At 39.9% G+C, this 15,912-nt stretch overlaps 1 protein-coding gene across 1 annotated transcript in view; it reads left to right on the forward strand.

Annotated features, from left to right (window-relative positions):
- The window catches only part of csmd3b (CUB and Sushi multiple domains 3b), a 300,140-nt gene that overhangs the window by 253,270 nt on the left and 30,958 nt on the right, over positions 1–15,912 (forward strand). The window contains exons 45-54 of the mRNA XM_069516453.1: positions 642–819; positions 3,009–3,154; positions 6,860–6,940; positions 7,543–7,656; positions 7,790–7,978; positions 8,211–8,369; positions 10,034–10,222; positions 11,605–11,790; positions 12,650–12,844; positions 13,981–14,154. Coding sequence (XP_069372554.1) covers positions 642–819; positions 3,009–3,154; positions 6,860–6,940; positions 7,543–7,656; positions 7,790–7,978; positions 8,211–8,369; positions 10,034–10,222; positions 11,605–11,790; positions 12,650–12,844; positions 13,981–14,154 — 1,611 coding nt within the window. The remainder of the gene's footprint in view (positions 1–641; positions 820–3,008; positions 3,155–6,859; positions 6,941–7,542; positions 7,657–7,789; positions 7,979–8,210; positions 8,370–10,033; positions 10,223–11,604; positions 11,791–12,649; positions 12,845–13,980; positions 14,155–15,912) is intronic.

Here is a 15,912-nt window from a genome sequence, read left to right on the forward strand (position 1 = left end):
AATACTTTCATTCATACCTTTCAACACTGCTTTCTGAAAGTACAACATAGTGTTTCTTCCAGACTATAACCAGCTCATATTGATTTTTGCACTGAGGGTAAAGTAGAAAGTTTTCTGCAAGTGTAACTCAACACTTAATAAAAACAGAATTGTTCTGCAGTTGATGGAATCAACAGGAGAAAGTTCATTTCCCCAAAAGTGTTTATGAAATAAATCTGGTAATAATTACAGAGTTGTCAGGTGTGTTGTTGTTTTATATTTCCAGATAATTGTAGAAGTGAAATCACATCATGCAATTATTTTATTCTAACTTTATGACCAGTAACTGCACATTAATCCAAGGAATATTATTTGTAATTGTAAAGCTTGATCTAACACTCAAAGGAACCTCAGTTTATAAAATTGAAAATATGAAGTTTTATAGCTCTCAGCAGTGGTGAGCAACACTCCCCAGGAATACCTGAGCCACAGAAGTGAAATAAAACTGTAATGACAATTTATTAAAAGTATCAAGGTGTTATTACAAGACTGATCGTCCTGTCCTCCCTCAGTCATCCACACAATTACCTAAGCTTCACCAAGTTAATACTAATTCTCTGGTAATTTATTAAAGGTAATTCCGTTAACGTTCTGTCCCGCAGCTCTCTGTGGTGGGAACATCACGTCATTAAATGGAACCATTTACTCTCCCGGTCACCCGGAGGAATACCCCAACTTCCAGGACTGCGTGTGGAGCGTGAGGGTTCCGCCCGGACACGGGATTTACATCAACTTCACCGTGCTGAGCACTGAGCCCATATACGATTACATCACCGTGTGGTGGGTGTCAGTAATTTATTTTAATGAGTTCATCCTCGTTATGCTGCCACTTCTCACTGATCTTTTTCATCTCCTTCTGCTTCATTAAGGTTTACTTCAGCAAACAAGTTTATTTTTTACTGGACTGCCATTTAATCGCCATTTGATTTGTTCCTCCATATTCGGAGAACTTCTGTCACACACACAGACTTTTTCTCTCTCCCAGGGTTTCATGCTCTTTAACATCTTTTCAAAGCTGCCCACTAATTGGTGAATTCCTGCAAGGCTTTATATGACCACAGACATTTCTCCTTGAATTTAAAGTTAGTTATTCTGACATGATTTCCTTCTTGTTATGTTTTTTTCTTCCCACTTCTCTTTTCCCTGCAGTCTTTCTCTCTCAGTGAGCCTTATATGCCATATACAAAACATCTTTCTCTGCCTACTGCCCCAGCCTTGACTTTTCTCTTCATTATTCTTCCTGAGGAGAGCGGCCATTGGCAACAGCAGACATTTTGTCAATGCAGGTGTTTAAATGGTGCTTAGATTGCATGTTACATAGCTATCTGCAGGTACAAGGTGGCAGCAGAACAATAAATAGACTGTACAGGCCATTTCTATATGGTCACAATATTTCTGCTGCTTCCTATAAATTGGCCGCAGGGTGCAATGTCATCTGGCATACCAGACATCAGACTGGCACAGAAGGACAAATTGTCTGTCTCATATTTTCCAGCTTGTTATAATATCACCTTCACAATTTCAAGGTTCAACAAATGATAACTAGAACATTGTTATCATCAGAGAAAGTCTGGTAACGCAATGTACCTGGAAGACTCAAAAGTGATGTCCACCAAATAAATGTATCTTATCTTATTTTATTATACATGCTTATACATTTCTAAACCTGTGTCAAATTCACAACAGAACATTCTTGAGCCATGCGCTGTCCACCCACGGCCAATTCTGTGAATCCATGAATTGGTCCCACAGCATGTCCCTGACCCTGCTGTCAACTGGGGGGAAAAAAAGTAGACAAACTGCTGAACTCACACAAAGCAAAGACAGCAACACACTAAAAAACTCACAACCTCGCTGCCACAACACCGGCTCCCCGTAGGGAGCACAGTGTCCGTGGTAAAGGTGTGATTTTCACAGCGGTCTCCTCAGTCCAGAGCCAGCCAACCTGACAGTCAGTTAGTCTGCTAATTGGTCTCACACTGGGAGCCGTACTACAGGAGTTCATGGTAAGAATCATACATGTCACCGATGTTACCTCTCACAGGATGGCCTTCCATGTGTGTGCATGTGATGCCTTAATGCTCTCATAATTGTTGGTGAGCGTGAGCATCAGCAGCAATCAGCGGTGGAAAGCCACGAATGAAACAACTCTGAGTCGCCCAATCATCAGCGAGGATAATTCCTTGCATAACCTGACAGGTATAATTGGCCTCATTTAAAAACACTTAACAGCAGGAAATAATCATTTCATTTAACGTGGTGATGACACGTTTTAATCATCGATAATGAGCCCTCTATTGGTTAGTTCCCAGTCTGACAGCTGGTGGTGTTGTCATTAAAGGTGAAATATGTTCATGACACTGCACCGGGAGCCCGACCTGGCATTTGACGAATAACTTTCTGTCTGCAGTGTGTGGTAATTGTGCAACTTTTCATGAAGCCAATATTAGTGACCAGAATATAGCTGCAGGTCCAAATCAAATTCTGAACCTGGATTCATATATTTGTTTCTCTTATGATCTGATGACAGTTTGATCAATATTCATCCATCAGGAAATGCTGCTGGTACAATATGAGTTTGTGGCTGGTTCGTATCTAAATGAGCGTTGTGATATTGCAGTTTCAATGGTTTTGAGAAGGAGGATGAGCTCATATTCACCGACAATCACTCTGGTGCGCTGCCACTTTGTCACGCAAAGTCTAATCCCATTCACAGTCAGTGGAGCAGCTCCAGGTTCTGTCTCATAAATATCTTCAATTCTTTGTTTCTTTCCTCAGAGAAACCATTTCCTAATCACAAATAGCCTTTAAATGTCACATACGACTGCAAGAACTTATCCAATGATACTTAATGCTGACTTCTCTACCCCCATTGTTCTATAAAGAAAGATCAAGTCCTTTCATTAGTGGCTCTTTAATCTCTGAGTGCACCTTTTTGTAACATAAATCTAATATTTGTTATTCCGCAGGGACGGTCCGGACCAATCCTCTCCTCAGATCGGCCAGTTCAGTGGGAACACAGCTTTGGAGTCTGTCTACTCGACCTCCAACATCATCCTCATCAAGTTCCACTCGGACTTCTCTGGAGCTGGCTTCTTTGTCTTAAGCTACCACGGTAGGAACGTCACCACAGTATCAAAGTTGTCATGGAGCTGGCGATCTTATTATTGACTGCCCACATCATTTGATTGTGTCCACTCTGTTACAAATACCAGTGTCATTAGCCATTTTACCTTTAGCTGGATATGTTACCCTGAGGAAGAGGTGAAACCAGTTCATTTAAATTGTGCCTGCCTGCTGAGGACAGTAAAATCATTATGGATGACTACGCCTTGAAAGCTGTATCGCTGTGATAAGTTGTAGATGCATTGGTGAGTTGACTCATCCTCATTATCTTCAATGTGCTTCCTTTGACAAACTCTGACTCTTGACGTTTTTTCGTCTCTATCACAACCATACCACAGTCTTAATATATTAGTCACAAAGGCGCTATTGATAGTTTTCATATCACGAATGAAATGTTTTGCTGTGATGTAGATAAAATCCTCAGTTCAACATTTCTCTTTCAATACCTACTCCTTTTGAGTTCACAGAGGTATTTTTGACTTCATGCTGCTGTGTATATCCAGTAATTTTAGATGACGGCAGTTGGGCTTCCAATTGAGACACAAAATATTGAGTATAGTTTGGGATATGTGAGTCACTCTGCGGTGGCATTGAAGTGCTTTTTTAAGTTCTCATGTCCTCGGTGATAAATCGAATAGACTAGTTGTTTTTTTTGCCCAGTGAAATATTGTAATAATTCTTGACATCACTGATCAATGTAAGTTAAGCTCAGTAAAACACTGAGAGGAATAAAATGGCCACTGCCAACCAACCGAAGGCCACATGTGATAAAAATGATGCTGTAGTTGGAAGATAAAGTGGAATTTTACAAAGTTGTCTTCTTAAAAGAAAACAGAGAATCGCTGTTGTTTTGATGAAGGTTGAGTTTGATTGATTTTGATTGATGGCATGGATAACGAACAGCTAATCTGAAGTTTGCAAATGAGTCACTCATCACCTGATACATAAATGATCAGGTGTCCTGACCTACTTGTCTCCTGATGCTGCAGTATTTGAATTTTTTGGATTTTTCAGGAAAAGAATGTTTCTAAAATGGTTTGTCAAAAAAAAAAAAATCTTTCAACTTAACTTGTGTACAGACATCCACCTTGTTCTGTCATCGTTGGTTGTAACCCCCCTTCTTCTCAGGAATGTAGTAATCAGATTAAAATGAAATACTTTCATTACCCTAATTTTAAGCCACTGAGAAAAAACCAGCACAATTTATTTTAATTGCTGCTGGAGTCATGGAAGTAATCCATTTATTCATTGGGGTGTGTTCATTAGTGAGTCTCTCCTTGTACAGTATGTATGTATCTGTTTTACACACACACACACACACACACACACACACACACACACACACACACACACACACACACACACACACACACACACACACACACACACACAGAGTCATCTCCCCTCCTCAGAGTTTGGGAGATTGTATTTTTCGCTGCTCTGTCTCTGTGTCAAAACTGTCTATGCCGTTCAGTTTTTCATTTCATTTCAATCTTTCGCTCTGGTCCTTCAGTGCACTCAGATTACTCTTTGTTTTCAACCACTGTTTAAGATGAAATCCTCCCCTATCGTCTTCCTTCCCGTTTTGCCCGTCTGCCTGCAAACATCAATCTTTTTTCGGACGACTATTGTGAAATCGTTTGGCTCCAATTATGATGTTTTTTTCTTCTTTTGTTTGATGTGAAGATTTGAAGACTCACATTGCAACACAGCATAAACTGGATTTGCTCAAATAATGGGTAAAGAGCACGGAGCGTCCAAGTGATAATGTGTTGCAAGTTTTTTGCATGCATGTGAGAAACCCTTACAATGAGAAGAAACAGGGTAGCTTCGAACATTTAAAGACTGTCATTCTATTTCCTCTTTTTCTAAAAATTAAATGTGGCATCTCTTGATTCATTCAATTGTATCCATATTGTACCAAATCACAACATAAATGATCTCATAACTCTAACATAGGATGGCCTTCAAAGATTCATACTGATAATACTGTCACGAAATGATCAAATTATCGTACATCATGCAGGACTGACAGGATTGACATTGCATAGAGGGCAAGATTATCATACAAACATGATAATTATCATACATCTGGCAACACTGAAGCCTTACACTTTGGGAAATGCAGGGTTTTCCTCAGACCGTAAAGTAAATAATAATTATATTCCCCATCCTTGTCAGAATAGTTCATTTCCTGGAAAGTTTCCTTTTGGGATTAAGTTTAATTTTGACAGGTTGGCTTCTTATGTGTCTAACTTTTCTTTACTTGTATTTCTACATGCATGCCCTCTGCCTCTTCTGCCTCTTCCTCAAAGAACTTTACTTTGCTCGTGTGTGAGGATGTCAGGTTTTGTTTTTTATTTTGAGCAGGCTTCCCCTTTTTCAGACAGATGACACGTTGTTAATGAACTTCTGTTTGCAGGTTTTAACTGTCAGCTGTCTCACTCATTCAGGAACCCCACCATCTGATGGATCCAATATATTTTCAATTTCTGTTTTATTGGGGGGCGCACAGCGCAGAGTGACACAGGAGATGGATAAGGGGGAGACAGGATGGCACTGGAGCCAGTGGTTATTAGCATTGTTATGTCACTTCAATTTTATAAGATGATCAAAACAAGAAAAGAGTCAGGGTTGTATGAGCAGGTCGTATACCCTAATTCATAATCTAGAAAAGATAAAAAGTCAAAGTTAATAAATGCAGGAATAATAAGCAGCGCTCCTGATAGATTTTACTTGTGAGGGAACACATTTTCTATTTATTTACATTTCTTCCTCAGTGTCCTTTAGTGACGCAGCAGAAATTCAGACACACTTTGTCTCCGAGACAGATGCTAAAGTGCGGTTTTGGTTTGAAATGCCAAATAAACCCCAGCGGACGCATCAGTCCTCTGTTCGGGGATGTTTATCAATGCCGTTGTCCTTCTATTTATTTATGTCTGGGTCACGGCTCTGAATGCCAGCACCTCCCGCGCAGAGTCGAGGGCCACGGTGCGGCGGATGATGTTGTCATGGACATGTAGATGAAGAAAGACGATGATGTGACATGAATGTGGAAGTAGCTATAAGAAAGAGAAAAAAAACCTCTCGGAGCTTAGTGAGATCAATGACTGCTCACAGTGATCCTCTCACACACTCAGACATACTGGCACACGCACACACACACACACGTACACACACACAGACCACAGGGCTTTGATATGCATGAGAGCAGCAGATACTATTGGCAGGTCTCATTTTCATAGTCAATTTCATCCTGACTTACAGCCCTCAGCCCTCACTGTCTCTCTCTCCCTCTCCTTCTGTATTTTCTCCCTCTTTCCCTTACTCTGTTAGTGAGTGATCTATGGTCATGCAGTAATATTGATTGCAGCCTTCAGCTCAGTAGCTGTGAAGCCACTTGCTCTTTATGATTCAAGGCAGGGCTGTGTCTGCGCGGTGTCGTCTATTTGTCGATCCCCACGGTTTGGTGACCGGACCGCCTGAACTTTAAAAAGTGAAGTTAAACTGATACAACCAAGATTAAATCAAATAAACAGATTGTGCCATTATTTGAGTCACGGAGGAATTCTCAATGCAGCACGACTCGAAACTTAGATTTAAAACGTTCACAGCAATAAACAAGTTTAAGTTGATCAAATATATTTCTTTTCAAATCTAAATTGCCCCTCTCTGTGTTCTCTCTTCTCCTCAGCCTACCAATTAAGGGTTTGTCAGCCTCCTCCAGAAGTGGCCAGCGCTGACATGCTGATGGAGGACGGGGAGCTGGAGATAGGTGAGCTGTATGTCTGACGTGTCAGTTTGATGGAGGATGCAGAATTCTCGGTTGCCAATAGAATAAAATAAAAACCATGAAAATCACGATCAAGAGTCACTGGTGCTGTGTAATATTGTTTTATTATAAAATTGCATTTAAAAAACTGTATAAAGAGGTAGAGGTAGTATTCTAGGCAATAGAATACTCCTAATGCATGTTTATGTTCTCATATTCTCCATATGTGTCAGAAAGTACATAGAAAGGTTGTGATACATGATTATATCATTAATAATATTATACTATTACTCATGCATTATATCTTAAGACTTTATGGCATTTTAGTTATTTGGTCAAAGTGGAACTATTTTAGAAACTGTTGAATTTATAACAGTTGATTATATGTTTTCTATGTAAAAACTTAGTTTGTTGAGATGGTAATTAAGTTTGGTGGAGTAAGAAGTAAACTAATTACCTCAGAAATAAAGTGGAGGAGAAAGATTGCAAATTAAAATTACATCAACTTTGTACTTTAGTGCAGTGCATGAGTAATTGTAGATGATACATTTCACCTTTTTTTGTTTTTCCATAACTTTTCTCATGCAATGCTTCTGTCCCTCCAGGTGACATCATCAGGTACAGATGCCACCCTGGCTTCTCATTGGTCGGCAGTGAGATTCTTACTTGTCGCCTTGGAGAGAGACTACAGATGGATGCACCACCTCCAACATGCCAAGGTGTGTGTTTGTCAAAACAGAAGCAAATCGTGTTCTTAACTAAAATCTCAAATATCGGATGCTAAAAAAATCAAAATAAGGAAATTCTGTGTATAAACTGTTCAACTCAACCGATTCTCTACCATATCAACAGTCCAATGCCCGGCACACGACGTGAGATACGACTCATCAGGTGTCATCCTGAGCCCTGGTTGGCCAGAAAGTTACCCCAATCTCCAAATGTGTTCGTGGAGCATTACAGTAGAGAAAGGATACAACGTCACCATCACCTTCGAGAGCTTCCACACGGAGAGAGAGTTTGATGTGTTGGAGATATTTGATGGTAAAACACACACACACACACACACACACACACACACACACACACACACACACACACAATCAGAGTTGATCACCATGGAAAAACCAGACACACAGTTATACAGAGACTTCTAATTCCAGCCCCAGCACAGAACAAATTGCAGTTTATTTTCAGTGTCTCACCCTTCATTGTGTTTTGTTTCTCCCCATCCTCTTCGTCCCCTCTCCTCTCACTTTTTCTCGATCTCCCTCAGGTCCCACAGCCAACAGTCCCACTCTGGCCACGCTGAGCGGGGATCTGCCCACACCTTTCAACCTCACCACCTCCGGCCACCAGTTCCTGGTCCGCTGGTCCTCAGACCATGGCACAAACAAGAAAGGCTTCAAAATTCGCTATGTTGGTGAGTACCAAAGTATGTATCCCAACTTTATTTTTACTACTACTTTATATTATTGTTGTAATGCATGGCTATAAGGACAGACTTAGACAGACAGAAGGACATATAAAAGACTCTAACTTTTAACTTGTGCTAAAGTTTGCATCATAATTTGTTAAACGTAATGAAAAACAAGAGAAAGCTTTGCCAAGAAATCGCATATATACAAGTAAGTTGGTTGTAAAGAAGTAAAACACAATTAAATGAATCTCCCCTATGCTACTTGCGTCTTCATCTTCAGCGTAGTCATCTTGCCCACTTCTGTCTGTCTAAAGCACATGACTGAAATGCATTATGGGCTTACTTTTATTCACACAAGGGAACCTGGATGAGCACAGATGTTGTTTTACAGAGCTTTGCATTCAGTCTTGCACCTGCACCTGCTGAGTCTAACTTTAGACTGCTGGACATTAAGCACTGTGGGTAATGGGAGCTGAGTACTTTATTCAAGGACACTTTATGACAGTTGCAGGGGAGGAGACGCTATCTGCTGTTGACTTTGCATATTCACTTCATAGCCTCCACTCAGGAGGCCGCCTCTTTAACCTTTAACAGAACCACTGTTCTGTATGATGAATGATGTATTGAATAACAGGAAAAAAAAGCCTCTCAGGACGCTCATGCTCAGTAACCTTCGTCTATAGCTGTGGTTAATGTGGGCATCTGTGAGGATTTTGCAACATATGCTATGAGCCTGCTAATAAGAGGGTTCAACTACATTGCACAATTAGGTTGCTATACCACAAAAAAAAATGTGCTCAAACTTAAATTACGGTAGATTTTACTTTCATGTTGTGAACCTTTTCTCATTATTAAGACATACGATATATGTTGGTATGTCATTTAGTTTTTGTAAGCCTAGTGGTAACCTATAATATGATACACTGACATTTCTGTATTTGGACCTTTATCTACAGCCACAGAGTCAGACACAGTTTGTAGTTTGCCAATGATATATACAACTGATGGACTTCAATATTTATTTACTTGTTGTCAGTTTTCCAATATTGTCTGAAGTAAAGGATGAATGTTTGTGAAATAATATTTCATAAATATAATCCGTGGGCAGTGTGGTTAGTCATTTTTGACATCAACTGTAACCACTCATTGATTGTTTAACAAAAGAAAAATTGCCATTAATGAATAATAATTAATATTTCTAGTTCAGCCCTACTAGTGTTTTGAGATATTGTACATGGTGTAATAATGTCCCACTATAAAATATACAAAAATATACAATAAGAAAACATTATCATTGTCTTTAAAATGTATATTTTACCCACACAAAAAACACATGTGCTTATAGTCCACTTCGGCTTTGCCTTTTGTTGTGTTATAAATGCAGTCGTGACTTGTGTTGGGAAATTGTCATCTAATCGCTGCAGTATCATGACACCAGACTTAAATGATCCAAACACTTAAACCTTGTAGTAAGTGACTCACGATCATGTTTATATTGCACACCTGCATGCAGACATAACCATAGATCTGTGCAGCTATTATCTCCAAATTGTTGTGAAGGGACAATTTCCCGTCTTTCTCTTTGGACAGATTTGTTCAGAAGTTCTATTAGAGCAGAGAGTGTGAGCGTTCTTTATGTCAGAGTGTCGATGATAAATTTGTATTCTTTTCTACTCCAGCCCTGTACTGCTCCACACCAGACTCTCCCCTTCACGGCTCCATCTCCTCTCAGAGTGGCGGCCATATCAATAGCGTGGTGCGGTGGGCCTGTGACCGCGGCTACCGTCTCATTGGCAACGCTACGGCGACCTGCCGACGCACATTGCTCGGTTACCACGCGTGGGATTCTCCTGTACCAGCGTGTCAAGGTGGGTCTGTTGGCTGGCCTGTTTATGTAATGTGTGTTAACTGTAAATGTGATGTATGTGTTTTTAAGATAAACTATAATTGTAATTTTATAATAATTTGTATTATTATTGGAATTTAAATTTGTATCTGTTATTGATGTTTATGTAACTGATGCATATTTCTGGCATTTCTTAAAATGAATCACAGCCTAGTTGTTTAATGGACTGAACTTTTCACACATTGACTACGTGCTATAGTGACTCGTGCTGCTCTCTGTGCACCAGTCCAAGAGTAAGACGACAGGTCCTTCATTCTGACGCTAGCCATTATTAGACATTACTTACTAAACTCTAGTGGTGAGGTTGCATGTAAGTTGTCATTAAAACAAAAGGTGTTTAGTTTTCCCAGTCTGGGCTACTGTGAAAAACATGGCGGGCACGCTTCTTAAGTAAATATGAAAGGGCCCATTCTAGTTTGAAGAAAACAACAATTCATACATTTTAGATGATTACGCATAAGTGAAAAAATTACATCATTATTTTGTATTAAATGTCTGCCAATAGATCCCTTTCACCTAAATCTTAAACACTGGACCTTTAAATGCAAATTAATCTTATGGCCAGTAAAGTCATTTTAATCACAGTTATGTTTCCTATAGCTAATGTAGCTAACACGGATAGAACTGGCACAACAGATGTGTGGCAGAAAATAGACCCGAGTTTGTCCTCTCTATGAACCTTGAAAAGCCTTTTCCCTTCTAAGTATCACTTTATTCTTTTTCATTCCAGACTCCACATATTCCAAATTCAAGTCAGAGAAATGTCAGATTCATTGTTTGTAGAAAGGGTATAAACGTATATAATTCATATCCCTTTGACAAATGAAATGAAACATGAATGAATTTGTGCTCAGATCCGAACATTTTCCTTCTCTCTCCGTCTCTTTGCATGTGTGTTTTCAGAATGTGTTACAGTGGCTCTGCAGAGAACTGATGACATCTTATATCGCACCTGCTCATGTCTAATCCCACACATCAAACAACCATAGGAGGGCACAGCTTGTAGCCGATAGAAAGTCAAATGCAGAACATATAGCAGATTGTCGACCCTGTGTAATAACACCGCGCAATGCTCTATTTAAAACCTCCGTGGAGCAGGAACATTGTGTTAGATCTGGTTGGAACTGGAGCTCAAGCTTCTCTTGATTGCATGTTTTTAGTTTCATAAATTTGTTGCAGAAATATGTAAGATTCTTCGCAAAGATACAATAGATCCAGTGGCTTTGAATCGCTAGAAATATACGAATCAAAGCCGCCTCCCAGACAGACGTAATGTGTGTGCATCATCAGGGCTTCTGTCTTTTCTCATGTCCTCCTCTTAACTGCCGCCTGTTCTTCCTCTAGCTGTTTCGTGTGGTGCACCCAAGTCTCCTATAAACGGCGGCACGGTAACAGCCGACTACTCCGTTGGAACAAGAGTCTCCTATTTCTGTAACGACGGGTACAGACTCTCCAGTAAAGAGCTGACGTCTGCCATCTGTCAGCCCGACGGAACATGGAGCAACCACAATAAGATACCACGGTGTTCTGGTGAGTAACACATGGAAAAGTTGAACCACTAGAAAATCAACAATATCAATGCCAAATATGATCATTTTACTAATTTTAGACATACTAAATACAAACAAGATGTAGAATGGCACTCAGTAGAGCATATACATTACCTCTGCACCAAAAACATCATACTCTGTTGGACATACTGTAGTTCAAAAACTATTGAAGATACATACAAGTCCTGATTTTGTACTAAATCCACACTATCTCAGCCACACATTGGTGACAGGTTTCTAGTCCTGTTTGTCACCGTGCATCCATTGAAAAAAATAATTTAACCCCCTATGAAACCACTATTGAACCCACTAGATCCAGAAATTGATTGCACACTCATAGATATCACTCCCCTTGTTTTTCATCAAGATCTATGAATCATTCCCCTGGAAATCAGTAAAAATGTTCAAAAACACAATATCCTGATCTGCACCAAAATGTAGTGGGTTTCTTTCCCTCGCCCAAGTCTCATAGAAATCTGTTGAGTATTTGTTTGTGTAATCCTGCTGACAAACAACAAATAAACAAACGAACAAAACGGTGTGCAAACCTCACCTCCTCAGCAGAGGTAAATATATAAAATGATCACGTCTCACTGAGTATGATGCATATACTCGTTTGTACGCAATCACCGTTAAGAGTCGTAGACGTTTATGGCTAGGGCATCAGTATTTAAATTGAGTCATTATTATGCATCTGTGAGATATTTTACAGTGGCTTGGCCCCACTCTGAGCCGGCTGTTTACTATCTGACACTGTTTAAGATGGAAATTGTGTTGTTTTTTTTTTTTTAAACGAAAGCTTATTTTATTTTCTCCTCACACTCCCTCCGTCTCCGCAGTGGTCGTATGTCCCAGCATCGGGTCATTCTCTCTGGAGCACGGCCGCTGGAGGATTGTCAACGGCTCGCACTATGAATACAGAACTCGAATCGTGTTCACCTGTGACCCGGGATACTACAGATTAGGCCCCGCCCACATCCAGTGCTTGCCCACTGGCGTGTGGAGCTGGAGGAACGATAGGCCGCACTGCCAGGGTGAGTGACTGAGGCAGTTGAATAACCAGAGTGACTATTATAACAAATCTGAGCATGTAGGCATAGAAATCATTGTATTGAGACATGTTGTCCGTTCAGGTCCTTCATTAACTTTTAAATATGACAAATAAATCTTCAGATCTATTTCTCCCATACAACGATTCTCCTTTGAATCAGTGTGTTCTTTCTTCTTCATTAGTCCTCTCTCACTCAGTAAGACACTGCACACAAGGAAATGTCAGAGTGAGGTTTCCCACGTCCAACACTTGTATGCATTGTAGGACCGTAATCCCCTTTTATCATCTGCAGTAACCATAGCAACCAAGGTTTATTCAGGTAGTTGCATGGATAACATCTGAGGGAAGGTCTGTAGAAATATGCACTCAGATGTTCTCAGAGACGGACAGAGGGCAAACTATCCCGTCTTGTTGTAAGGCAGGAGTCAGGAGAAGCTACAACAGGTAAGAAATGAGCACAGTATGAGGTCAGCTCAGACAATACAGCTCCACCTGTCAACGCCTCTGCAGCTCATCTACCAGATTTACAGAAAATAAATTCTCCAGGTTGAGACACCCATCATCTCCTAAAACCTCATTCCTCTCCCTCAAATATTTCCAAACCCATTATATCTACATAGTTGCCATTTATTGTATTTAACAATATTCAGTCTCTTTCTAACTCTCTGCCAAAAAAGAAAACAAGTGTATTTTCAATCTTTTCCAACAGCTATGAACATGTAAACTATGAGGTGGGCTCAACTCAGCATTATGAAACAGCAGCTCATAGCGCTAATCAGAAGGGACCAAAACAAATTGGCTGTAAAAGCTTCTCATTATAAATGTGCTCTTATCAAAAGATAGAGGTGTGTTAAATGATAATTGAATCTCTACTGATTAGATTTCACCTGATCACCTGAAAGAGTTGCTCTGACGTTCTGCTTTAAATGTCTGACATTTGGAAATTTACTGATAATTTCTTTATCAGAAATATGAGTGTTGGACATATACTATATACTATATATATATATATATATATATGTACACACAATGATTTGTTTGATAAAAATAATGATAGAAATAATTACTCAAACTCCAGTGAACTCCTGCTAATTCTGTGCATTGGCCTGTGTCTCTCAGTTATCTCCTGCGGCGAGCTGCCATCTCCTCCAAGTGGGAAGAAGATCGGCACTCAGACCACATTCGGTGCCACGGCCATCTTTACCTGCGATACTGGTTTCATGCTGGTGGGCTCGGCTGTCAGAGAGTGCCTGTCATCTGGGCTCTGGAGTGGAACGGAAACGCGATGCTTAGGTATGTAACTACTGGAACTAGAAATGTTTTTAAACATACAGACTAGACACGATATGGAGTCTCTGGATTTATATGTTCACACACTCACTCTCTCACACGGGGAGTTTGAAACGTGTGAGTTTATGAGTCGGTCTAATGAGAACTGGTATCAAAAGTAGGTCTTTGCCCTACACCTCTCATCCGGCTGCACAGCTGCTTCCCTCTGACCTTATCCACCTTACAGCCGCACCAACACAAGGAACCTTCTCCTGTGCTCTTAATAATTCATTCTGAATCTCTTTTTTCATGTATATATGAGCCAGGAAAAATCAGCTACTTTCTTCTGTCAGTGTGCCAACCAGAGGTAACAGATGTTATGACATGGTGCTGTCGCTTCTTCACGAAGCCTCAGAAGAAACAGCGTTTCCCAGAATACCTGACAGGCTGAGGAGGGATACGAGATGCAATTTTGTAAAGAGAAAGTTCAACGTAACTTAACCCAGACTGATGAAGAGGCATGATTCTGTCAAAAACCAAAATCAGTCCAGTCCAAAAACAAGTTCTATGAACGGTATTTTTATTCAATAACTTTTCTTAATGTTCTTCAAAACAAATGTGGCTTCTTTTGTTTTCTTGTTTACACTCATAATAGAAATTAAAGCTGATTTGCACAAGATTCTGTGAACAACCCTTATTATTTAACTGTAAAGCGTGTTCGTTCAACGTGTAACATTCTACAACATACTCAAGGCAGAAGAATATGTGAATAAGTAATGCCCTTCAACTCTGCTCAACACCTAAAGGACAATATGAAACGACAGGTGATATGAGGCAACCTTTGTTCCTCTCGCTCTCTAACCATCCCTGACTGTCTTTGAATTGCATTTGCTGACACCAGGGACACAGCGCAGATTTTCATCTACTGTAAATAATGAAATCAATACTCTCTCTCTCCTCCTGACTTTGAGAACAGAAAATCTACGTATGCAGTGTTTTTTGTAGAAGTTCTTTAAAACATCTTTTTTTTATAAGAACGCTCAATCAGACCTGTGGGAATGAATCTGATCAAAAGGGAGCGAAGGGACAAACATCCCTGTTTGGTTAGATGTCACCAGGTAGAGTCTGAGTATTTCAAATGCACAAGGACGTTCATTAAAGGTTTGACACTTTTGAAAACACAGCTATGGAAATGTTTAATAAAACATCTTTGCAAGCTGCAATTGCTGACTTTTATACTCTTGCAAAAATTAGAGAATTTAAAAATGAAAACACTCCACACAGAAAGAGTAAATGTAATGTTTGAATAAGTTTCCTTTTTTTTTTTCAGCCAGGAGATATTTCATCATTGGCTCAAGGGAACAAGAAAACTGTATTGCAAGACTTAATGCCGCATTTACTTGAAGGGCTAAACTTTTCATGTGGCAGCAGAGGCACCAGCCAATCAAATCATGTTTAATCAAACATTCAAGCACGTTAAAGGGCGGCTAAGTTTTATGTGCAGAGCATGAAACTGTGATTGTTGTTGTTAGGATGATTGCGCCAGTGTTAGCACAAGTCATACCTGTCAGACCTACTGGCTATGTCTAAGCCCCAACAAAAGTGAGTACTGTACAAGGAGCTAAAAGCCACAAGGCAAAACTAATCTCAAATAGAATTGCAAATACAAAGTTAATGTTTATTGGTGTCCTTGGTTGATACAGAAGGGCCAAGACCTGGAATTTTACATTTGGACAAATCTAAAGTAAAAGTTCTTACAACAACAGAACCTCTGAGTTTCCT

The sequence above is a fragment of the Paralichthys olivaceus genome, chromosome 20 (genome assembly GCF_024713975.1).
Source record: "Paralichthys olivaceus isolate ysfri-2021 chromosome 20, ASM2471397v2, whole genome shotgun sequence".
Classification (NCBI taxonomy): Eukaryota; Metazoa; Chordata; class Actinopteri; order Pleuronectiformes; family Paralichthyidae; genus Paralichthys; species Paralichthys olivaceus.